This window comes from Equus przewalskii, chromosome 23 (assembly GCF_037783145.1).
Source record: "Equus przewalskii isolate Varuska chromosome 23, EquPr2, whole genome shotgun sequence".
NCBI classification, from domain to species: Eukaryota; Metazoa; Chordata; class Mammalia; order Perissodactyla; family Equidae; genus Equus; species Equus przewalskii.
In genome coordinates, this window is record NC_091853.1 from 2727254 (window position 1) to 2751678 (window position 24425).

The 24425-nt window shown below is 50.5% G+C and overlaps 1 protein-coding gene across 2 annotated transcripts in view; it reads right to left on the reverse strand.

Moving 5' to 3' along the window:
• Positions 1–9548: 9548 nt before the first annotated feature.
• The window catches only part of GPA33 (glycoprotein A33), a 36563-nt gene continuing 21686 nt past the window's right edge, over positions 9549–24425 (reverse strand). For both annotated transcript variants that reach the window (XM_070590969.1, XM_070590970.1), the window contains 4 exons: positions 17763–17915; positions 12544–12663; positions 11646–11778; positions 9549–11227 (listed from right to left, as the gene is read on the reverse strand). In XM_070590969.1, coding sequence (XP_070447070.1) covers positions 11095–11227; positions 11646–11778; positions 12544–12663; positions 17763–17915 — 539 coding nt within the window. In that variant the 3' untranslated portion in view covers positions 9549–11094. The remainder of the gene's footprint in view (positions 11228–11645; positions 11779–12543; positions 12664–17762; positions 17916–24425) is intronic.

Sequence of the window (24425 nt, forward strand, 5' to 3'; positions counted from 1 at the left end):
TTCCATCAGAAAGTGAGGAAATGTACAAGGAATTATAGGGACAAAGAAGCCAGCTAGAAAGGGGATCCCACTGCTAAATCTGGAACAACTTAAGTGTCAAAATAAATAATGATAGCAATGGATTAAACGCAGTGGATAAAAGAGAAATGCGAGAGTCCATAGAGATTTAATAAACTGATGAATAAATTAGCAGTTTGATGAGAGACAGAATGTTTACATAGTCCCTAAGAACCTGTCAACAAAATATTTATTAATTGCAATGGGGAAACAAGTAACCTTAGAGTGGAGAAAACTTGCAGACACCACCTTAATCCAGTGACCAAAGTAAACTTCATCAGCAACAGGAAAACTGAAATCCTGTACCACCTGATAGAATGCAATGAAAATAACACAGCTTCATTTCAGTGATATTCTTTTCAAAGACGTGTGACTTTAATCATGAAGACACATCAGACATACCCAAATTGAGAGACATTCTACAAAATAACAAGCTTGTAATCATCAAAAGTGTCAGAGTCATGAAAATCAAGGAAAGATTGAGGAATTGTTCCAAAATGAAGGAGACTACATATATATGGTAACTAAATGCAGTGAGTAATTCCGAATTAGATTCTTTTGTTCTAGTGACGTCACTGGGAAAATTGGTGAACCTTCAGTGGGGTCTAAGGATGCTGATGCTGATTTCCTGATTTTGATGGCTGTATTGTAGTTATCTAGGCGAATATCCTTATTTGGAGGAAATACACATTAAATACACGTATTTAGGGTGATGGGGTATTGTGTTGGCAACTTATTCTCAAATGGTTTAGGAATAAAAGTCTTTTGTATTGTAGTTACATACTTTTTGTAAATTTGAGACTATTTCAGGGGTCCTGTCGACCACACTGCCTTGCTGTAGATGTTTGGCAGGTACATACGTGCCACTCCTGCAGCCTCTCCCACGCCTGACACAGCGGCAGACCAGCCCTCGGAGGAATCAACTCCCCACCCCCACCATTTTCTGGAGCTGGAAAGACTTTGACCGGCACTTGTTCTCTAGGCCTTCAAAATAGGATATGAATGTTCCAGAAATTCCTTTTGGGAACTTAGACTGGGTCACCTCTGAACGAGCTGTAGCTCTTTTAGAGGGTAGAATGAGGCCTCTCCACCCATGGAGAAGGTGCGGGAGACGGAGCGCGTGGGGTGAAGATTTAGTGCCTGATGAGAATACAGTGCTCATGGGTGGTCACAGGCAAAGGCGCATGCGCTGGTTATTCTTCATTTGCGCCTTCCTCCTTCCCCACCTCCCTTCTCTTTCCTTTTCTTCCCCACTTTATACTCCAGGAAGCTGATCCCCACTGAGGGCACAGCCTGCTCCCTTGCCGTCTGGCTTCCACTTGGGTTCTGTCAGTGGGAGGCAGATAGGATGGGAGGATGGGAGGAAAAGTGGCCGTGGTGCCTCCTCCCCTGTCCACCCACGGCATAGGCGCTGCTGTTCTGGCCCTGGCGTCTCTCTGTGACTCCACCTCCTGTTGGAAACCCCTCCTCCAGCCCTCTAGCTCTCTTGGCTTCTGCAAGGGCTCACTCCCTTCTATCCCCTTGTCCTCTCAGGCCTTGGGGAGGTGACAGATTTCCCAGTAATGAGGAACAAGCTTTCCCACAATGACAAAACCTAAGCAACATATGATGGCTGTAATAGAAAGGGTAATATACTGCACACGTGCCTTCCTTTCATGCAAGAAATGGCTTCAGGTTAAGGGGTTTCGCTTTCCCTTGTGTTAAGCTGTATGGGGAGGTGTGGGTGCAGAGGAGGAGACTGAAGGTGTGGTAGATGGTGAAATTGTTCAGTGTAGCCACTGCCTCTCCCTGCACGATGAGCCCCTGCCCGGGTGACGTGTGGCTCGCTCTGGGCAATGAAATAGGAGCAGAAGGGATGGGAGCCTCTGCTGAGCAGAAGCTTCATGAGTCGTCTCATGAGCCTCTCATTTTTCTTTTCCCTCTGCCATGAGACCAGCACTGTCCCAAGAGCTAGGTGGTCTTCAGCCTGGGTCCTGGAATGAGGACGGTGTGCGGCAGGGCTGAGCCAACCTGAGACAGCATGTTACATGAGCAAGAAATAACCCTTTGTTGTTGTAAGCCACAGAGATGTCATGTTGTCACCACAGCATAACTTGGCTTAGGCTGACTGATAGAGAAGACACTTCCTTTGTGTTATTAAAAAAAGGATGATTTTTTTAAAAAGATGAGCTAATGGTACACCCCACACTGCGGTCTATCCTGGACCTTTCCCACAACTGGCAAAGGCAGGGTATAGCCATATACAGCAAGGAAACTCAAGTACAAAGATAAGCACATAGCCAAAAATCAACACACATGATAAAAACCAAACTTTTAAAAGGGAGACCCCCCCCCCCGCCCCCACAGTCAGATGAACTGCCCGGACCATTTGCTAATTTGGGTAAGCAGGCCTCTGTAGAATGGACCCCCAGAGGGCTCACGACCTTAAGGCTGGTGGCTGTGATACTTGGTGCTGAAATGTGCATATTGTAATAGGTAACAATTCCCATGTACAAATTTAAAACACACAAACCCGCTAACTCTGTCTCCACTCCCCCTTTTCCCCATTCAGTCACCTGCACACAGCATGGGGTCAGGAGGAAATGTGGCCAAGTGGAAAGAGTGTGGTCTTCAGAGTCAGAACTGAGTCTGATCCTTATTCTGAAACCTGCTGGCTATGTTCATTTGGATGACATGAGCCTCAGTTTCCTTGTCTGTAAAATGGAGAGGGTAGAAAGGCTTTTCTAGAAATCGGCCAGAGGACAGGCATACCCCATGAGCAAACTCAATGGCTAGTGACTGAGTGTCCCCAAGGAGGCCCTTCCCACAGGCCAGCACTTTCCTGTAGGGACAAGGCATCGCCTCCGCAGATGCCCAGGGCCCTGGCCCAGAGCCTCCAGGGATGGCGCCAAGGCCTGAGGGTCACTCAGAATCCCCACAGATGACATGTTGCCTGCTATACACAATGCTGTAGAGGATGAGAGCTCCTTGAAGACAGCTAACTTCCCTCATTCTGACTCCACACCCAGTAAGAACTGAGGGCATGGTACCCACGGGGTAAGACTGCCTGGGTCAGGTGGACAGAAAGTCTGGTCTACTTGACAACTGCAAATAGCAAACTGACATTCTGTGTTTATTCAAATTGCTAAAGCTCACTGTGCCTCAGCTTCCTCCTCTGTAAAATAGGAATAGTAATAGCACCTATCTCATAGCACAGAGTTGCTGTGGGGATTATGAGATGGCATATGGAAAGCGCTTTGAACAGTGACTGGCCTAGAGCAAGTGCTAAGTGTTTGCTATTAGTATTGCACATCAGGCTCTTGTGAGGTTGGTTAATGTGACTCTGCCTTTGAAAGCCAATGCCCTGTCAGTGTACACAAAAGCAACTTAAGAACAAGACCCCAAAGAGTGGCTAATTTACTAAGGTACATTAGGTCCCTTATAAGGGACCTTTCTGGGCAGCCAGAGTCCTTCCTTAGGTGGTAATTTGCATGTCTCACATTGCCATGTGCTTTAATAATTGAAACTGAAGATAAGGATGGTACAAAGAACTGTTTCAAATGCCTAACAAGTATCTAATACATAATCTTCCCTCAATCAATGGTAGCCTTTGTTTCTCTTCTCAGGCAACATAAGTCTTTGAACTGTCAGCTGGAAACCACCAATTTAGAATAGAATGCCTGAAAGACAAAAGAGACTGTATTACTGGGCTAGTATTGGCTGTAAGAGAACCTACAACCATCTAATTCCCACTGAGTTTCTGGATTGAGATTCAGCAGGAGACTGGAGTCTTACCAACTGATAATGTGATTTGAGACCCAGGTAACAGAGACCTGCACTGGAGGACAGGAGTGTCAGCGCCACCCCTTTACCCACTTGTAAAACTACTTGTTTTCCTTCAAGATGCAGCCCAAATGTCACCTCCTCTTTGAAGCTTTCCAGAACTCCCTCAGGCCAAGTTACTGAGGCCCCTGCTGCATTCCTGTGGCATCTTCTCCATCTCACATAATTATGTTCCACTCTGTCACCTCCATTAGATTTTAGCTCCTCCTGAGTCAAAGCATCACTGTGTCATAGTGACCTTTATCTACCCTCAGTCAGCACAGTGATTGGCACACAATAGGTGCTCAAAGATATTTGTTGCTAAATTAGTGCAATAGGTCCTGATTTAATGTAATTGGAAGAATGCACTTGGTCTTAATTTCCCTCATTTTCTCACCCAAGCCTGGAGCTAAGGCAGGTGAACCTTCAGAACCCCTCCAGAGGCAGAGAGATGAGCCAGGCCAAGCCTGGGGTAAGGTGACCACTTCTCCTTCCACAGCTGCCTCAAGAACATACTTGTAGAAGCAAATGGCAATCAAAAGACAGCAGGTGTTGCAATACTTACATCAGAAAAAGCAGACTTCAAGATAAAAAAGGCAATGAGAGACAAAGAGTGGCAGTATATAATGATAAGAAGGACATTCCAAGAGGACAAGACACTTATGAATATATATGTACCTAACACAGGAGCACCAAAGTACACAAAACAACTATTAATGGACATAAAGGGAGAAATTAGCAGCAACACAATAATAGGAGGAGACCTCACCACCCCACATACATCAGTGAATAGATCATCCAGACAGAAAGCCAACAAGGAAACAGTGGCCTTAAATGAAATACTAGACCAGATGGACTTAACAGATATGTATGGAACATTCCATCCAAAACCATCAGAATACACATTCTTCTCAAGTGCACATGGAACATTCTCAAAGATAGACCATATTTTGGGAAACAAGGCAAGCCTCAATAAATTTAAGAAGATTGAAATCACATCAAGCATCTTTCCCAACCAAAATGCTATGAAACCAGAAGTCAACTATATGAAAAAGGCTGGGAAAGTCACAAATATATGGAGACTACACAACACGCTACTGAACAACCATTGGACCAATGAATAAATCAAAGGAGAAATTAAAAAATGCCTGAAGACAAATGAAAATGAAAACCCAACATACCAACTCTTATGTGATGCAGCAAAAGTGGTACTAGAGGGAAATTCATTGTAATATAGGCCAACCTCAACAATCAAGAAAAATCTCAAATAAGTAATCTTAGAGCACACCTAATGGAACTAGAAAAAGAAGAACAAACAAAGCCCAAAGTCAGCAGAAGGAGGGAAATAATAAAAATTTGAGCAGAAATAAATGAAATAGAGACTAAAAAACAGCAGAAAGGATCCATGAAACTAAGAGCTGGTTCTTTGAGAAGATAAACAAAATTGACAAACGCTTAGCCAGACTCACTAAGAAAAAAAGAGAGATGGCTCAAATAAATAAAATCAAAAATGAAAGAGGAGAAATTACAACAGATACTACAGAAATACAAAGGATTATAAGAGAATACTCTGAAAAACTATATGCGAACAAATTGGATAACCTAGAAGAAATGGATAAATTCTTAGAAACATATAACCTCCCAAAACTGAGCCAGTAAAAAATAGAGAATCTGAATAGACCAATCACAAGCAAAGAGATTGAAACAGTAATCAAAAATCTCCCAAACCAAAATTCCAGGACCAGATGGCATCTCTGGAGAATTCTGCCAAACATTCAAAGAAGATTTAATACCTACCCTTCTCAAACTATTCCAAAAAATTGAAGAAGATGGGATGCTTCCTAACTCATTCTGTGAGGCCAACATTACCATGATACCAAAACCAGACAAGGAGAACGCAAGAAGGAAAATTACAGGCCAATATTGCTGATGAACATAGATGCAAAAATCCTCAACAAAATATTGGCAACCCAAATACAGCAATACATCAAAAAGATCATAAACCATGATCAAGTGGGATTTATACCAAGGACACAGGGATGGTTCAACATCCACAAATTGATCAATGTGATACACTACATCAATAAATTGAGGAATAAAAACCACATGATCATTCAACAGATGCAGATAAAGCATTTGACAAGATCCAACAGCCATTTATGATAAAGACTCTTAACAAAATAGGGATAGAAGGAAATTACCTGAACATAATAAAGGCCATGTATAACAAACCCTCAGCCAACGTCATACTTAACAGTGAAAACCTGAAAGCCATCCCTCTGAGAACAGGAACAAGACAAGGGTGCCCACTCTTGCCACTCCTACTCAACATAGTACTGCAGGTTTTGGCCAGAGCAATTAGGCAAGAAAAAGAAATAAAATGTATCCAAATTGAAAAGGAAGAAGTAAAACTCTTGCTGTTTGCAGAGAACATGATTCTACATATACAAAACTCTAAAGAATCCAGTGAAAAACCATTAAAAATAATCAACAACTACAGCAAAGTTGCCGGGTACAAAATCAACTTACAAAAATCAGTTGCATTTCTACACACTATAATGAACTAACAGAAAGAGAAGTTAAGAATACAATCCTATTTACAATCTCAACAAAAAGAATAAAATATCTAGGAAATTTAACCAAGGAGGTGAAAGACCTATACACTAAAAACTATAAGACATTATTGAAAGAAATCAAAGAAGACATAAAGAAATGGAAAGGTATTCCATGCTTATGGATTGGAAGAATAAAATATTGTTCTTCCAATAGTTAAAATGTCCATATTACCTAAAGAAATCTACAGATTCAGCATAATCCCAATCAGAATCCAAATGACATTCTTCATGGAAATAGAACAAAGAATCCTAAAATTTATATGGAACAACAAAAGACTTCAAATAGCCAAAGCAGTCCTGAGAAAAAAGAACAAAGCTGGAGGCATCACAATTCCTGACATCAAAATATACTACAAAGCTATAATAATCAGGAAAGCATGGTACTGGCAGAAAAACAGACCCACAGATCAATGGAACAGGACTGAGAGGCCAGAAAGAAAACCACACGTCTAGGGACAGCTAATCTTCAACAAAGGAGCCAAGAACATACAGTGGAGAAAGGAAAGTCTCTTCAATAAATGGTGTTGGGAAAACTGGACAGACACATGCAAAAGAATGAAAGTAGACCATTAACTTACACTATACACAAAAATTAACTCAAAATGGATTAAAGACTTGAATTTAAGACCTGAAGCCATAAAACTCCTAGAAGAAAATATAGGCAGTACACTCTTTGACATCGGTCTGAGCAGCATCTTTACAAATACCACGTCTCCTCAGGCAAGGGAAAAAATAAACAAGTGGCACTACATCAGACTAAAAACCTTCTGTAAGGCAAAGGAAACTATGAACAAAATGAAAAGACAACCCACCAACTGGGAGAAAATATTTGCAAATCATATATCCGACAAGGGATTAATTTCTAAAATATACAAAGAACTCATACAACTCAACAACAAAAAGACAAACAAGCTGATCAAAAAATGGTCAGAAGATATGAACCAAGATTTTTCCAAAGAAGATATACATATGGCCAACAGACACATGCAAAGATGTTCAACATCACTAATCATGAGGGAAATGCAAATTAAAACTACAATGAGGGGCCAGACAGGTGGCATAGCAGTTAGGTTCACACGCTTTGCTTCGGTGGCCTGGGGTTCGCAGGTTTGGATCCCAGCCATGGACCTACACATCGCTCATCAAGCCATGCTGTGGCAGTGTCCCACATACAAAATAGAGGAAGATTGGCACAGATATTAGCTCAGGGACAATATTCTTCAAGCAAAGACAGGAAGATTGGCAACAGATGTTGGCTCAGGGGTCAATTTTCCTCACCAAAACAAAAAACAAAAAACACTACAATGAGGAGGCAGGCCTGGTGGCATAGTGGTTAAGTTCTCACACTCCACTTCGGCAGCCCAGGGTTTGCTGGTTCAGATCCTGGGCATGGACTTATACACCACTCATCAAGCCATGCTGTGGTGGCATCCCACACAGAAGAATGAGGACTTCCAACTAGGATATACAAATATGTACTGGGGCTTTGGGCAGCAAAAAAAAAAAGAGGAAGATTGGCAACAGATGTTAGCTCAGAGCCAATCTTCCTCAAAAAAAGAAGAAAGAAAGAAAGTGTTAAAAAAAAAAAAAAAAGCTACAATGAGATATCACCTTACACCTGTCAGAATGGCTATAATTACCAAGAGAAAAAATAACAAATGTTGGAAAGGATGTGGACAAAAGGGAACCCTCTTGCACTGCTTGTGGGAATTCAAACTGGTGCAGCCACCATGGAAAACAGTATGGCGATTCCTCAAAAAATTAAAAATAGAAATACCATATGGTTCAGCTATCCCACTACTGGGTATTCATCCAAAGAACAGGAAGTCCACAATTCAAAGAGATTTATGCTTCCCTATGATCATTGCAGCATTATTCACAATAGCCAAGACATGGAAGCAACCCAAGTGCCCATCGACTAATGACTGGATAAGAAGATATGGTATATATATACAATGGAATACTACTCAGCCATAAAAAAGACAAAATTGTGCCATTTGCAACAACATGGATGGACCTTGAGGGTATCATGCTAAGTGAAATAAGCCACACAGAGAAAGACAAACACCATATGATTTCACTAATATGTGGAAGATAAACAAACATATAGACAAAGAGCAAGATTAGTGGTTACCAGAGGGGAAGGGGGGTGGGGTGGGTGAAAGGGGTCAAGGGGCTCAGATGTATGGTAACAGATGAAAACTAGATTATTGGTGGTGAGCACAATGCAGTCTATATAGAAACTGATAAATAATAATCTACACCTGAAATTACACAATGTTATATACCAATATGACCGCAATAAAGTAGTTTTAAAAAGAACATGCTTGTAGAGTCTTCCACCATGAGGGCTGGAAGGTATCTCAAAGTATCTAGAGGACTAAGAGATGGCCTTGGGTGAGATATGGTGACATGAAATATTATTCATTCAACAAACATTTATCAAGTGTCAACATGTGCCCGGCCATTGATAAGATTCAGTTCCTATCCTCACAAATCTTGTAGGCAGAAATAGACCATGGTAATGACAGTACCGTGTGACAGGCACTAGAACAGGTGGGAGCACAGGGCACCACGGGAAGGGACATGGAGGAGAGGACCTTGAACACATGGCAGAAGAGACAATGTGGAGTGGGGAGCAACTGTGGAGCATGCTGCTTTGGGAGGATGAGCCGCCTGTCCTCGCTGGCAGCTAGAACAGAGCGTTGCTTCTTCTGCTCTCAGGAGGGGCACCATTTTGGGTATAACTGGCAAGACACCTCTCCCATCTTCCTTGAGGCATGTGGACTGACTCCCAGGCCCGCCGTGGTCTTTCTGACAACTGCAGGCACCTGGAATATACCTCCACTGCCAGGTGGGGTCTGTCCTGTCCCCAGCAACTGCTAGAGACATTGCCTGGCTTAGCATGGCCACAAGCAATGGGACCCATGGGATCTGACCCTCTACGCCCCTTGCTGGGCCCGTCACCTAGCCTCTTTCAGGAAGCAAAAGGGGCCCACAGCAGGTAGACACGAACCCACGAGCACAAGGTCTCCCTTGGCAGGAACAAAATCCACATTAAAAGAGAAACAAGAATTTCCACTGACAATTTTATTATTACTGACAGCATTTTGAATGAAGCAAAGAATTTAACAAAATATATAAAATATATATATATTTTAAAAATCACAAACGGACAATAGATTTATAGAATTGCTTTTCTGATCATCCAGAAAAGATAACAATGTTTATTTAATAAACTGCTTTTGGGTGAGACAGGCACTGGGCCACGAGACCTAAGCTTCCACGACACTGCCTGAGTGTCAAGCATGAAAGAAATGATCCACCAACAGGGCAGAGGCTGTGTGGGGGCAGCACAGCACGTGACAGCAAAGCAGAGCCAGCAGCCCAGCCAGAACAGGCTAGGTAGGGCGGGGGCTAGGTATCAGGACCCCAGGGGCATGTCAGTTATCCTGGCCTGGAGAGGAACCACCATGACGTGAGCTTCCTGGACGAGCTGCCAGCAAGCTCTGCGTGTGTGCACACGTGTGTGTGTTCACTTAAATCAACTCATCCTTAACTCACTAAACTAGCCGATGGGTTGGGTGGGGTCATCCTTGTGTCTACCACCATAGCAGGGAGACCAGAGCAGGGATGGCCCAACCTATCAAAGCGGTTCCCCAAATTAACCGGCTAGGAGGGCCACGGCCGCCAGGGCTCCGGGGACAGCAGGGGGAAAGCAGGGGGAGGAGGCCCAGGCCCTGCCCTGAGGAGCTCAGACTCTAACACGGGGAGAGACACACGCTGGGTAACTGTGCCATGTGACCCACGATGGGTGCGGGACAAAGTGACGAGCTTGTTCCTGTGTGTGTGGGAAATCAGGGTCGGTTACAGAGTTCACCGGGAGTTGAGAGGGGCTGGAGGCACAGGTGGGATGCTGACAGGCAGAGATGGAGGCTGCATGGGCATTCCCAGCCAGACAGAGGAAGCAAAAGCCCCAGGAGGGAATGTGCAGCGCAGCTGGAGGCGGCCTTCGCTGGGGGAGTCCGGAACATACAGGGAAGTGGTGGGAGATGAGGCTGGAAGGGGATCTTGAGGCCAGGCCCACATGGGTCCCGAAGCAAGGAGCTCACACTTAAGTTGGATAATAATAGGGAGTCCTTCAGGTACTCATTTATTCTTTCATTCATTCAACAAAAACGTTATGCGTGCCGGGCGCTCCCCAAGGTGCTGGGCACAGGGGTGAGCAGGCGGCCCGCCCTCCGAGGCTGCACTGCCCGCTGAGCATCCGCCGCAGGAGTGCCCCATGCTCAGTCCTGAGCTGCAGGGAGCTCCTGCCAGGCACTGGGGAAGGTGGAGGCTGCCGCCGGTCCAGGCTGAGGGCTGGGCCCCCAGCGAGGCGTGGCAGTGGGGAGGGGTCACTCCGCAGGTGAGGGTAGTTGGCAGGGTCAGTCACCAGTGAGATCCCCTTGGCCACCAGGCCGAGCCAAGTGCTCCAGCAGCCGACGCAGGGGAGGAAGGATCCCATCAGTGACGGGGATGAGGGTCAGAAAATGCGGCTCGGAGAGGAGAGGGGAGGAAGGGGGCCAGCGGAGTGAACCCCAGCCCCCCCACCCCCACGCCCGCCTGCAGCAGGCCCCGGTCACTGGCCAGTGTGGTCAGGGGACTCGTGCCCATCGCTCCTCTGGTCTTCGTGCCTGGAGCCGTCCTCCTCGTCCTGCCCTCTGGAAAGCTCTCTCATCTGCTGCGCCGGCTGCTGGTAGGCCTCGCGCTTCCTGCGGCGTGAGGACAGGGCAAGGTTCGCCCCGGTTCGGCTCGGCCGGAGGGAGCTGGGCCCCGTGCTCACCCTCAGACCCGCCCTGCCCACCCGTCCAGCTGCACAGGGACACGAGGCTGAGGGCGGGCCCCGAGAGGACAGACGGTGGCGCAGACCAGCTCCACTCCTGAGCGGGGCCTCCTGGGCCGGGCTGGCCCCAGCAGACAAGGAGGACGGCGACCGAGGCTCCACCGCGCTCAGCCCCGGGCCCCCAGGAGCCCCAGCCTGAGAGCAGGGACCGGGATCCACGGGCCTGGAGGCCGGGCCAGGGACTGCGACCCGCTTGGTGACCTCGGCGAGTCGCTGCCTGTCCTCAGCCGCCGCAGGCGGCGACCCCGGTGCCGGGGCATCTCCCAGCCTGCCCACCCGCCACTCACGGCCTGGCGTCCTCGGCGTCGGGGTCCTCGCTCTTCCCCCGGCAGCAGCAGCAGTAGACCAGCACGCCGAGGAGGATGAGGGCCGCCGCCACGCCCGCCGCCACGCCCGCGTACAGCGCCACGTTCATGGAGGCTGCGAGAGACGGAGCCGCTGCAGCCGCCGCGCGCCCGCCGCGCCCGCCGGCCGGACGCGAGCCCAGGCTCGGGGCGAGCCCAGCGGCGGCGGGAAGCCCGAGGGGCCTCCTCCCGGCCCGCCCGGGAGCAGCGGCCACCTGCTTCTGGCAGCATTCCATGAAAGGCATGGCCTTGTAGGAATGCCACCACACGGGCTGGGGATGCGCTTCAGGAGGGAGGCGGAGATGAGGACAGATGGGCCACCGGCTCTGCATCCCAACGCTCCCTGAGCTACCCAGGCTCCGAAAAGTCCTCAGCTGTCAGCCACGCCAGCTCCTACTCTAGCTTGCCCTGAGCTGGTTGGAGTGTCCACCCCAAAGGGATGGGGTCCAGACTCTGTGGCAATAGCTCTGAGCACTTCCCTCATGTCCACTGAGTGGTCCTAGGGGCAGGCCAGACTGAGCAGGTCTGCAGAAGCCAGTCCTAAGCGCTCTTCCAAAGAACCAAGGGACTGGACTGGCCTCCAGGCAAGGGGAGCCTGGGACAGGGGGTCTGGTCGAGGTCACCCCAGCCACCCTGCCAGGGGTGACCCTAAAGAGGCTGACCAATTCACCTCCACGGTGGTCTCTCTCGCCTGACTCTTTGGACCCCAGCCAGTCATCCTCTGGTCTTTGTCCTTTCCCCACCTCTCCTTCCCTCCCTCCTTTCCCCTCCCTCACCCTCCCCCATCCCTCCTACACACAACCTTCCACCCTCCCTCCCTCCAACCCCAGGCTGCTCTCACGAGGTCTGACCGCCACAGTGATGTTGCAGGACTGCGACCCCATCTCGTTGCTGGAGGTGCAGATGTAGTAACCGGACATGTCTGTGGAGATGTTCTTCAGAGAAAAGGTCTGTCCTGTGACTGGGGAGGCAGAACAGACAGGTGAGGTGGGCCCCGCGCTGGAGTGGAACAGCTAGGGATCCGGAGGCCTGGATTCCTGGGGGGGGGGGGGGCCCAGCCCCACCACTGAACTTCCCCGAGCCCCATCTGTAACGTGGAGAAAATATCCACCCCCAGGCTGTAGGCAGATTAAAACGGGCAGGATGCACAAGTCTGAAGAGCTTAGAATTCAGTTAAGCTCCCTGAATCTGAAGCCTGCTTCTGCCGTTTATTAATTTTGTGACTTTGGGCAAGTAACTTAGCTTCATTGAGCCTCCGTTTCTGTATTTATAAGTGGAAATAATAATAGTGCCTCACGGGACAACTGTGAGCATAAAATGACATGCTAATCCATATAAGCCCACAGCAGAAAGCCCGACGTGCAGTACGTGCCCAGGCGACATGATATATGTTACATGTTACATGACAAGGCTTTATAACTAGAAGATATTATTATAACCACTTTTATGATCTTCAGAAACTGAATCCCTTAGCTTGTGCTCATGTGGAAGAAGGCTTTAGACATCAAGAACTCTGATCTCTGGATTTTCCTGCCACGAATGGTGTGTGTGTGTGTGTGTGTGTGAGTGTGTCTGGCGGGTGCGGTGGGGAGGAGACAGGCTGTCAGTCTAGACGACTCCTCTTCCACCACTGAAGCCGGTTACCTTCTTTGAGCTATAGCTCCCTCATCTGGAAGTGGGGGTGAAGGCACCTGATCCTACTGAATTGGGGGATGGTCTGCATGTCCTCATGAGAGGCCTTCCTGCTAAATCGATGATCCTATGAAGTTCTTCACCTTGAAATGGGGGGCTTTATGCTTCGACATAGTTATATGTCCTGTCTTCAAAGATGCTTCGTCGTAACTGCTATTTTGAGAGAAGAGTTAGAGACCTTTGTCGTCCAATGTGCTGCAGAGCCAGCCTCATAAGGTGGTTACACATCATCCCAAGGAGACCCTCTAAATTGTAAACAGGATCCGGTCACTGCCCTGTGTGGACATTTCAGAGGCAGCCCATGAACTTCAGTAACACGGCCAGGCTTCTTAACACGGTCCCAGCGTCACAGAGCTGGCCTGGCAATTACTCCAGCTTCCTCTCTTGCCAGTTCCTCTGGTGTCCAGCCCTGCCCCACCCCACCTCCACTCTCTTGCAAGGCTGTATCTCGGTGTGGACTCTCCTTGTCTGGACATGCTACTCAGTTCACTTCCTCAAACACAGTGTCCTCTGCTTCTTCCAACAATCTTGTATGGCAGATGGAACAAATATTTCAATCTTCAATGTCAGAGAGGTAACTGGAGGCGTAGAGAAGTCAAGTGACTTGCCCAAGGTCACAAAATTAAGAAATGACAAAGCATAACAAAAATCCTGTTTTAGGTCCAAAACTCCCTGGAGTAGCTGGCAACTTTCTTTTTAAAAAAATTATATTATAAAAGCCATGTATACTCATTATAAAGATTTATACATGACATAAAACTATTACTTCAATCCAATCCAGAAAATCTTTATATGCTGGTCACATTAGCTCTAAACAAGATGAAGAGGTCCCTGTCCTCTTGGGGCACCCAGGCTGCCCGGGAAGACAGACAGGAAACAGTAGCTATTAACAGGGTGATTCGAATTCAGAGCGGAAGTGCCCTCTGAGTTTAGAGCAAGGGAATTTAATCTCACCCGCAGGGTCAGGGAAAGCCCCTGGAAAGGACAGAGGGGAAAATAAAAATCATCCATAATCTCACCAGCTAGAAATAACAGCTGGTGACTTGGGCTAATTTTTAACAACAGAACTCTGAGAGCTTCGAATATGCTAAGGAGCACGGGGCGTCTCTAACAGTGGTTATGGCATTTATGGTCTCATTCTGCAAATTGATTGTTTTATTTTTAAGAGGCATCGTGAAGGAACACACTTTAGGAAATGCTCTGACCCTGGACACACTTAGGGGGTGTGGAGCCCTTATCAGATTATCAGTACTGTAGCGTGTGAAACTCGGTCTGTGTCAGGTGTACACCGAACACCGCAGACAGATCGAGGACTGAAGACTCCAGACCGCCTCCAGGACCTTGTCGGTCATCAGAGCCCAGCCCTGGGCTCCCGGCCTTGTTCACGGCAGGGGAACGCGTGGCGCCCTGGTCCAGAGTTAGCACTATCCTTCCCCGGTTCCTCGAAGCAAAGAGTGGACATCAGGCTCAGGAGCTGCTCCACGATTAACCCGAGCACGTCCAGTGCCACAAGACCTGCTCTGAGTCTGAAAAAGGACCTTATGGTTCCTGAAATCCGGCTAAAACTAGTTTCCGCCGCAGTGGCGACACCTTGTGGTGACGAAGGACAATGCACAGGCCCGTCGGCTCCCCCCTCCCTCGGCTGGGCGCGGGCGGTCGCCCCCAGGGCAGCTCTGGGCTCCCAGAGGCACCCACGCCAAGGTGACGAGCCTGGACTTTCCTGCCGCCACCCTCCATCAACAACCAGGTCGAGCGGCCCCCTCTGGCCTTCGAGACCCTCCCTGGCTGCCGGGAGCAGGGCCCATGCCCACCCTTCAGAAGCCGCTCCCCTAAAGCGTCTGGGCCCCAGATATTCCCTCTCCCTCCGTCTTTCATACCCAAATTCCTACTCCGTCAGTGCATGAAGCTCAGCTGACTGCGACAGGGTTTAAAACGATGTTCAGGGCCATCACCCACGGGATCTCCTCTCACCCTCCTCCAGGCTTGCGGGGAAGGTAGTGTAACGACCATGCCAGTTTTTCGGATGAAGATACTAAGGATCAGAGAAGCTGTGACTGACAAGTGGAGGAGTCAGGACTCAAATCTAGTTTGCTGATTCCAGATTCCTTGTTCTTTTCACTGATGTAGTGCTTCCACCGATTACTAAGTCAAAGGAAGCAATCTCTAACGTGGGAAATTCTGTCTCCAGGTGTAAGAAGGCGGAGGAATTCCGCTGTCCAAATCTTCTACTGTGGACCGGCATGTTTTAAGTCAGATACGGGTTTGGACTGACCCCCAGAGGAAGAAGGCGTGATAGACCCTCCAGGGGCGTGGAGACCCAAGGCTTTGAGAAGCCATCAGGTGCCAGCTTGTGTTATTACACTAACCACACTTCCCCGGCCTCCCAGACGCCACCTCAACTCTGCACAAATCGGACCCCGAGGCGGGATAAAGCTTTTCCAGAGCAAGTAGCTGAATCCCCCTTTAACCTCCTCTCCTGTCCTCAGCTTTCTCCTCACTGAGACCCTAAGTCTGGGCTTCTAACAACCCGAGGAGACTTTCCTGACGGAGGCAGGGGCTGTAAGCGGGGCGCCCACTTGCGAGGCGATGCTCCCCGCAGGCCCGCGGCCCACGGGGCAGGCCGGCCTCCCCGCCCACGCGCGGGCTCTGCAGTCCCTCGCCGCCTCGCCGGGCCTCCTGCGCGTGCGCGCTCCCGCGCCGCCACACCGACGGCTCACCCTTCCCGCCCTGTGCTCCACGCCTCGCCTGCTCATCCCTAAGGATCCAGCTCACATAACTGCAAGTAATACCCAGCACTAATTGAGTGCTTACTGTCTACCTGGTCTCGGCCCTTTACGTGTACTTTTACTTGATCTTCACAACAACCCTATGAAGTAAATAACAGTTTAATGCCCATTTTACAGAGAGGCGCAGAGAGGCTAAGTAACGTGCCAAGGACACACAGCTAACAAGTGGCAGAGCCAGAATTCGAGCCCATGCCACACTCTCAGCCACCATGCTATACTGCCGGCTTAAATGCCCCCTCCCCGGAGAAGACTTCCTTGATCCCCTTTTGCATCCTCTGGGTTACACCACTGGGGATAAACTCCAGTAGCCTTCACCACCTTGTAACCTTCAGCTTTGGCCCCCGCTACACACACTTTACTGGAAGGAAGGTCTCACCAGTGTCCATGGCAGACCTTGGTGACCAGGCTGGAGTCCCTGGGTCCTTCCCAGGCCAGAGAGGGGAGGCCTAGTGCCAAGGGTGAGCTGCTAGATGGTTTCAATGAAAACGTGCCAACCAGAAGTATGTAAACAAAACTGGGAGCTTGCTGGAGTCCACGGGGCATCTTCCACTTTACGTTAGATTAAGTGGGTTCTAGTAATCCTTTTTTTTTTTTTTACTTTTAAAAGTTCTTGTTTTCCCCTCAAATGAGTGAAGGGCAGAGTGACAGAGGTCATCCCGGTTTGAGCGAAGCCCGGATCTGTGCGTCCATCCCTCTGCCCTGGGCCTCCTGTCCTGTCTTCTCAGCACAGCTGTCCGCACGCCCCACCACTCTTCACCTCCCGCGTCCTTCTCACCCACACTGAGCCGAAGGATCTCCCACAAGTTAAACCAACAGTCACCCTCAGGCTTTGTCTTTCTCGGTCTCCAGGAGCGCTGGGTGCAGCTGGCCCAGCAGGCAGGGGGCACTCAGGCCAGGATGCCACCCAGTGTTCCCGCACAGTTGGCTTCAAGGCAATGACAGTGGGATGTTTATGTACCTTCTTGTTTCAGTTTGTTTCCTGACCAGAAGCTCAATTACCCAGTTGCCCAAGACAAAACCGGTCTCCTGGCAGCCATAGCTGAACCTACCGTCTCCTTCCCTGAGAAGGAGGGGCCCTTCCGGCAGCCCGGTCATGGAGCTGCTGTGGCCATAAAGGGGGACACGTTTGGGGACTTGGGCTCAGTGGAGTCTGAGGTGGACCGACCTAGATAGGGACGGGGACAGGGAACTCCCCCCATGAGTGGAGCCACAGCGTTAGACCCGGGGCCTCAAATGTGTCCTCTAGGACATACTTATAACCAAACCAAAATCCCCTCGGTGCTTTCGCACAAAGTGGTTACCCACACACACTCATTCAAGGGAACTGAGTTCCGGGGAGTGAAGAACACATGAGTTTTCCACTGCGGGCTTCCACTAAGCACATGACATGAGTCCCTTCCATTTCCCACGACAACCTGTGAGGTGGGTGTTATTACGAGGCAATGTTGCTTAGAGAGAAGATCTGAGATATCCCAGTGCCACAGCAGTGGGGGGACAGGGAGGCCTTCAGGGGACCTGACGGTCAGCCCAGGGTCTCCCTTGGCAGTCCTTGACGTGGGGCCCGCCTCCCGCCGACCCGTACCTGCCGGGCCTGTCCGCTCCTGGTTCCTCTGGTCATAGCTCCTCCAGCTGTACTGAGGGGCCGGGGAGCCCTCCTGTGATTGGCAGGTCAGCTGGATGTCATTCCCAATCACCGTCTCTCCCTGGATGCCGCAGTCTGGCTTGGAGGGTGGCACTGTGTAGGGGAGGAACCAAAGAGACCGTACGAATCAGGTGGGGCTTGGGGACAGCCACCTCCCACCAAACACATGCACGTACAGCCTTGTTTGTTCACAGGCAGAGAAATCCATGGCCTGGTGGTGAGAGGTAACATTAGAAGATCAGTCCACCCCAAAATATGTCCTCGGTCACCATCACAGAGAGGCAGCCTCCTGGAGGCTGGTTTAGAGTCATCACCATTATAAAGATGGGGACCCTGTGGCCCAGAGAGGGGACTTGACAGGGGGCCTGGCCGAGCTGAGAGCAGATCCAGTGCTCGCTCCACCAGCCCAGGGGCTTCCGTTTGACACTGACTTGTCTGTGCCATTTTAGGTAAATCCTTCAGTCCCTCAGTGTTCCCACCTGTAAAATGAGGGGACAACAGACTTTTTCTGTAAAGGGCCAAATGGTAACATCTTAGACTTTGTTGGCACCTTATGGTCTCTGTCACTGCTGCTTCTTTTTCAACACCCCTTTAGAAGTGCACAAACCACTCCCAGCTCACAGGCCGTGTAAAAACAGGCTGCTGGCGGGTTTGGCCGTAATCTGCTCCCCGTGCGTTAAAGCTCTCAACTCTGACGTCTCAGGAATGTTCCCTTCGAGTGAAGCTTTGCTGATAAAATGCAACTGCACGAGTCCTGGGTGGGAGGAGAGACCCCAGGCAGCAGCAGAGGTGCATGCTGGGTGAAGAATGAGGATGGAAGGGATGGGAGTAGACAGGGGGGTGGAGATACGGAAAGGGAAGCCCACAGAAAGGAGGTACGAAAACCAGGAGGTCCCTCAGCTCACAGTCCTAACCTGATCTCCCCGAATTCCCGAAGCCTGAAGCCATGCCTGTCTCTCAGCATCCTTAACCGACCACCGTGCAGAGCGGTCCATTCCACAGCCATTACTGGGCCTGCTGTTCACCTAACCCTGCTGGGTGCTGGGATGACACAGTGAGTGAGTCCCTGTGCCCAAGGAATCCACTGGGGGCAGGAGACAAGTAATTGGACCATGACAAGGCAGGAGGTGAGCCTGCTGGGACAGAGAAGGCACGACAAGGGACAACGACCCAGTCACAGCGTGGGCTGTGACCTGAAGGAAGAGTGAGAGTAAAGGAGGCCAACAGTGGGGGGGGGTGGTGGTGGTCAGAGAAAGAGAGCTGAGGGCATTCCAGGCAGAGGGAACAGCCTGTGCAAAGGCTCTGAGGCAAGAAGCATAAAGTGTGCCTGGGACTTCAGGCAGTGTCCTCGGGGGTGGGAAGGGGAGGACACAGTGCAGTGGGCTATTACTGGAATCCCTCAGAGGCAGGCCTGTCCCCTCGCTCCTTTCTTTACCTGACCGCTGGGTGGTTTCCTTCCCCGATAAATAGTGCTGCCCACTCTACAGCCCAGATGGCAGGTGCGCGGTCAGGGATCGTGGAGAGTCAGTTCCTGTCTCTGCTGGGGGCAGGGGGCACCCAGAGTTGCCGGGGGAGGGGGGGAGCTGTCCAGGACGCAGGTCTCCCCTCTAGCCAGCAGCCCACCGTACTTCCTCTCAGGAACAGGCACGTGGTTGCTGCGTGCACCCCACACCCCCTCCTGTTTTAGTGGGTGTGGGGCGAGCAAGGGGCAAGACTGGAGGCATTCCCCCACTGCCACCCCCAGCTGGACAGTCCCTAAACCTAAGAGGCCCAAGGTTCAAGGACAGGCCTCAGGCATCCTGGCCCAGGCCCCCGGAACGGAAAAACCTGGGGAGGGAGAGGCTGCTGCCCGCGGACATCGCTGACCAGCAGCCCCCACCCGCCCCGCCGCTCGCAGGGACCTGGGGGCGGAGGGCTGGGGGGCCCCGCTTCCGCGCGGATCCGCTCTAAGTGAGGGGTGCTGAGCCAGCCTTTGTCTCCTGACCTCTCCAGAGTTACAGGAGCCCCGCTCTCCACCCCTGTTCCGGGCGTGCCTTCAGCACGGGGCGCAGCCTCTGGCCCCAGCGGGAGCGCTGGCCTGCCCTGCCACCCCCGCGGGGCCCGCAGGCGCAGGCTGCTTGGGAGGCGAGCCAGAACCGGAGGCACCAGCCGGTGGCACCGAGCCCTGGAGAAGCACAGCAGAGGAGGCTGGCCATACCGAGACCAACTGCGCGCGCCGAGCCATTTACTAAGGGAAACAGATTGATTGAGAGCAAACCCTTCATTCGCGCCGTAGGCAGCGGGAGAGATCATGGCAGAGGAGGGGCCAGCCACCCCCAGGAGACCAGCCTCGTGGAGGAAGGGGTCAGGTTCCTCACCTCACCCCCTGCGCCCCTGCCCTCACGCTGTCCAGACCCTCCCTGAGGTGCCCCCTCAGCCCCAGCACCCACACCGCGCGGACCTGGAATCAGACAGCTCGAGTCCACGTGGCCCCTCGGCCCGCCGCGGGGACCGCGGACCTGCGGGACTCGTGGAGACGTCGAGTCCTCAGCTGGCTCGTCCTGCTTCCCAAACAGAATGCAGACGCTCCCGGGATATCTACTGAGGGCGGAGTGATGCGCGGGAGCAGGGGACCCGTGGGCTCCGAGGTCTCTCCAAAGCCTGCGACTCCAGCCGCAGCCGTCAGGGGGCGCCAGAGGCCGGGAGACGACCGATCCCGCTCGCCGCCCGTCCGGGGTCCCAGGGCCACCTGCTGCCCCGGGTGACCAAGACGGCGCATGCTCCGCCTGTCCGCGAGCTCCCTGCTCTCCTCAGTTTGCTGTGAGGTCACCGAGCCCGAATGGGCGGCCCCGTGTAATTAAAGATCTCTGCCTAAAGATAGCCTAGCAGCAAAGCAGTTTGGAAAGAAAACTTTTTTTTAAAAGGTTTTTACTGGAATTGTTAACATGTAGTATAAAAAGATCTGTCTCCCTCTCCCTCTCTCTCTCCCTCAAAACAAAACATTGGTTTCACCGAGTTCCATAATCTCAGATTAAAGGTGTATCCTTTGCCCTTTGAGTTAACTAGTTCCTCTTAAAGTGCAGCTGACCTTGAGAGGGGAGGGGAATCAGACAGTCACATCTGAGTAGGGTCCTGCTGCCTTCCAGCTTGTTGCCAGAAGAAAATGGGAACTACTTAAGAGAAGCCAGAAGGAGACAGAATTAGCCAGAGAGGACCAGGGGAGACAAGAGAGGGATTCAGCTGGGGGGGGGGGGGGGAGGGGGGGGGACCATGGCAATGGAAGGAGGAGGAAGTGCAGCAGAGAAACAAGATAAAAATGCTCATTCTCTTGGCGTGGTAACATCTCTCCAAGGACCTAATGCAAATAAAAAGTAAGTGCTATGCACATAAAACAATTTGTTGCAACATTATTTATAATAGCTTTAATGGGAAACTGCCTGAGTGTCCAGCCCAGGGCCAGGGGACTCTGCATCCACCAGCTGGAGTGGCATGGATCTTAAAGAACAGTAAGTGCTAAGGCAGCAGGAAGTGTTACGTGATGTGGAATGAAAAGAGAAAAGCACCAAGTTGCTGGACTACAAATTCAATTATGTGCATAAATAAGCATGTAGATGGGAGCTGGAAGAAACAGAGAAACAGAAAACCTGGTAATATGGGTTAATGTTTTCCTGTTTAGTTTCTTATTTTTTCTTTAATCAGTGTTTTTAAAGAGGCAAGGGATCACCAAACACAGCTGTTTGTTTATTTGTGTTTGGACTAAGGTTGCTACAGTGGGAGAAGGGAGAGCAGAGCAGAAATGGGCTCATTCTAACATCCTTCCGGGCATTAGAGATCTTGACTCAGGGGCCCTCCGCAGATAGGCAGGCCCCTTGATTCAACCAACCCGGCTAGAAAACCACATCACAGCACTCCACCTAGAAGCTTGGCAACAAGCACACAGCTGTGAAAACGCTGGAAGACGATAAAGTGTGGTGGTGACAGCCTTGTCCATGAGATGACAGAGGGTGGAAATGTTCCTAAAGCGCTAAGACCATCAGAGCTCACCCGGGAAAACCCAGAAACAACTGTGCAGGCGCCCATAGGCTGGCGAGGCTCCAGCCTCCCACGCAGACCTCGGCATGGAAGAGCAGTTACAGAATCTCAGTTATCAGTGAGCCATGTGTCCGAGATGCGGGGTTCTGTGGACCAGTGAAGGCAAACGGGCACATCCAGGGCTGGTGCGGCTCTGCCCCTCCAACCTTCTTTCGTTGGCATGGGTGCAGGAAGAGCAAAACACAAATTAACACGGCGGCGAGATCAAACACAATTGGCAAGCTTACGTCGGCTACAGTGAAAGAGAAGGCACACTGAACAGTTAAGTAGATCTCGGAGTGGGGATGCTCCCGAAGTGAAAGGATTGCTGGTTGGGCGTGGCAGGCTCGCAGGGCGGAGCCGGCGAAGGGCTTTGGATCCGGGCAGCCCTGCTTTCATCAACGCTTGGAGGCTTTCTAGTGCTCATTTAAGCTCTCGAGCCTCAGTGTTCCCCTCTGTTAAACATGGATGTTCGCACCCAGCTTCACGGATGGATTGCAAAGACTGAATGAGATCGTATCCCGAAGCACCTAGTGAGATGGCAGGCGCATAGCAGGTCCTCAGTAAATGGGAGTCATAATGATTATGAACTTGCTGTTACCTGTAACAACTCACACAGGCAAAGGGCATGCAAGTCGATGGTAGTTTTCTCTCTGTTTAAGACAAAGGCCCTCGGTTTGCAGAGCAGGAGGCCCAGAGAGACCAGCTATTGGGCTCCGTGGGCGGTGCAGGGTGGGGGTGGGGGGGGTGGGGGGGGGCTGTTGGGGAGATAAAGCAGAAAAAAAAAAAGGAAGATTGGCAACAGTTGTTAGCCCAGGTGCCAATCTTACAAAAAAAAATATATATATATATTAACACTGACTATAAATATACTGTTATCGAAACCATATGATATCAGCATAGGAATAATCAAAAAGAAAATGAACAAAATAAGGAGTAAAGAAACCAACCATGTATATGTAAGAACCTAATATGTGACAAGGCTGGCATTCCAGTGTGAAAATAATTGTTTCTTTGGTACAATAATGATGCTGATGTAATTGGCTGTCCATTTGGAAGAAAACAAAGTTAGACTCCTAGCATCCTATGTACAAAAATAAATTCCAGATCACATAAAGGTCTAAGGGTAAAGAATAAGACTTACAGACACAAGAGAATAACATTAAGTTCATTTTTATAACCCCAAACGTGGTGGTGAGAGACCCCGTGCAAGACAAGAGACCAAAAATTCACAACAGAAAACATCAACAGGATCCGGAACAGGGCTTTCTCGTGCCTCAGTTTCTCCACTACAGCCTCCAGGGGGAGGACCCTGGATGGAAGCATCCTCAGTGCTGAGGAGAGGCATGAGAGGCACCCCCCAGCAGCCATCCCAAGAACAAATCCTCTGATTATCAGTTTCCCTCCTCCAGCTCGCAGAAGAGAAGGCTAGTGAATCATTGGGGAAGAGATTTCTTTGCAGAGGATTCTCAGGAATAGGGGTTCATGAGCATTTCCCCTCCTTCTCTTGGGGGAAGGGAAGGAGGCATCTCCCCCATCTCAGGCCAGGCCAGGAAGGCACCAAGAGAATCCCACATGGAGACTGGGCTGGTCTTCTGTCGGGAGCTGGCTCTCTCTCCCTGGCTGAGACTTGCTGAGTGGCAGAAACCTGGAAGTTCTCACAGTGCCATTCCTGGATGTGATGATGGAAGGGCTTTATAGGTGTCCCTGGGTACGTGGGGACCCACCCAAGGGCAGACTCTGGCTCTTGCCTCTCGCCCAGAGGGGCTGGCTGGAGCAGGCTGCAATGGCAGGGTGAGGAGCGAGTGCAGCAGTGGTGCAGGGCTTAGCGGGGTAAAGATCAGGCTAATTCATGTCACACTGAAGGGACTCTGTCCCAGGGAGCTGCTTGATGGGCCAAAGGGAGTCAGAGGGGGTGGCAGAGAGCAGGAGCGAGTGGCCATAAGCAGGGGCGGGGTGGGAAAGGACAGAGGATGTGAGAGTCCAGCCAGCAGGTGCGCACGCCACCTGTGTCAGGCAGGGGTCCATGGGGGTTCTGAAGAACCCGCTAATGTACCCCCACAAAAGAAGCAGTAGTGGGATGTCTGCTGTGAGGACTATGTGATACCAGGAGGGAGCTGCGGGTGGCCTGGCCTTGCCTTTCCCCTTTACTTTCCCCTCCCGAGGCTGGCCGTGACCCCAGAGGAGCCAGAAATTGCGGGGAGCAGGGGCTAAGGCAAGTGAGCAAACAGAGGCGAGCCCTCAGTCCCCAGCGTTGGTCCCCGAGTTTTAGGGGTTGGGCCCAAGCTGGGGAGCGGCGTGAAGCTGACTGGGGATTCCATTAAAATTTTGATTTAGACTGCACTGAGTTTTTTCACCTGGCGAATTAACAAAATTTATAAAAGTTAAAAAATTGATAGCATCCAGTACTGGTGAGGATATGGAAAAACAGGCATGCTCATATAATGCTCATGGCAGTGTAAGTTGCTTCTGGGAAAGTAATTTGCCAGTATGGATGAAGGTATAGTCTTTGACCTAGAAATCCTACTTTTAAGAATCTATCCAATAGAAAAT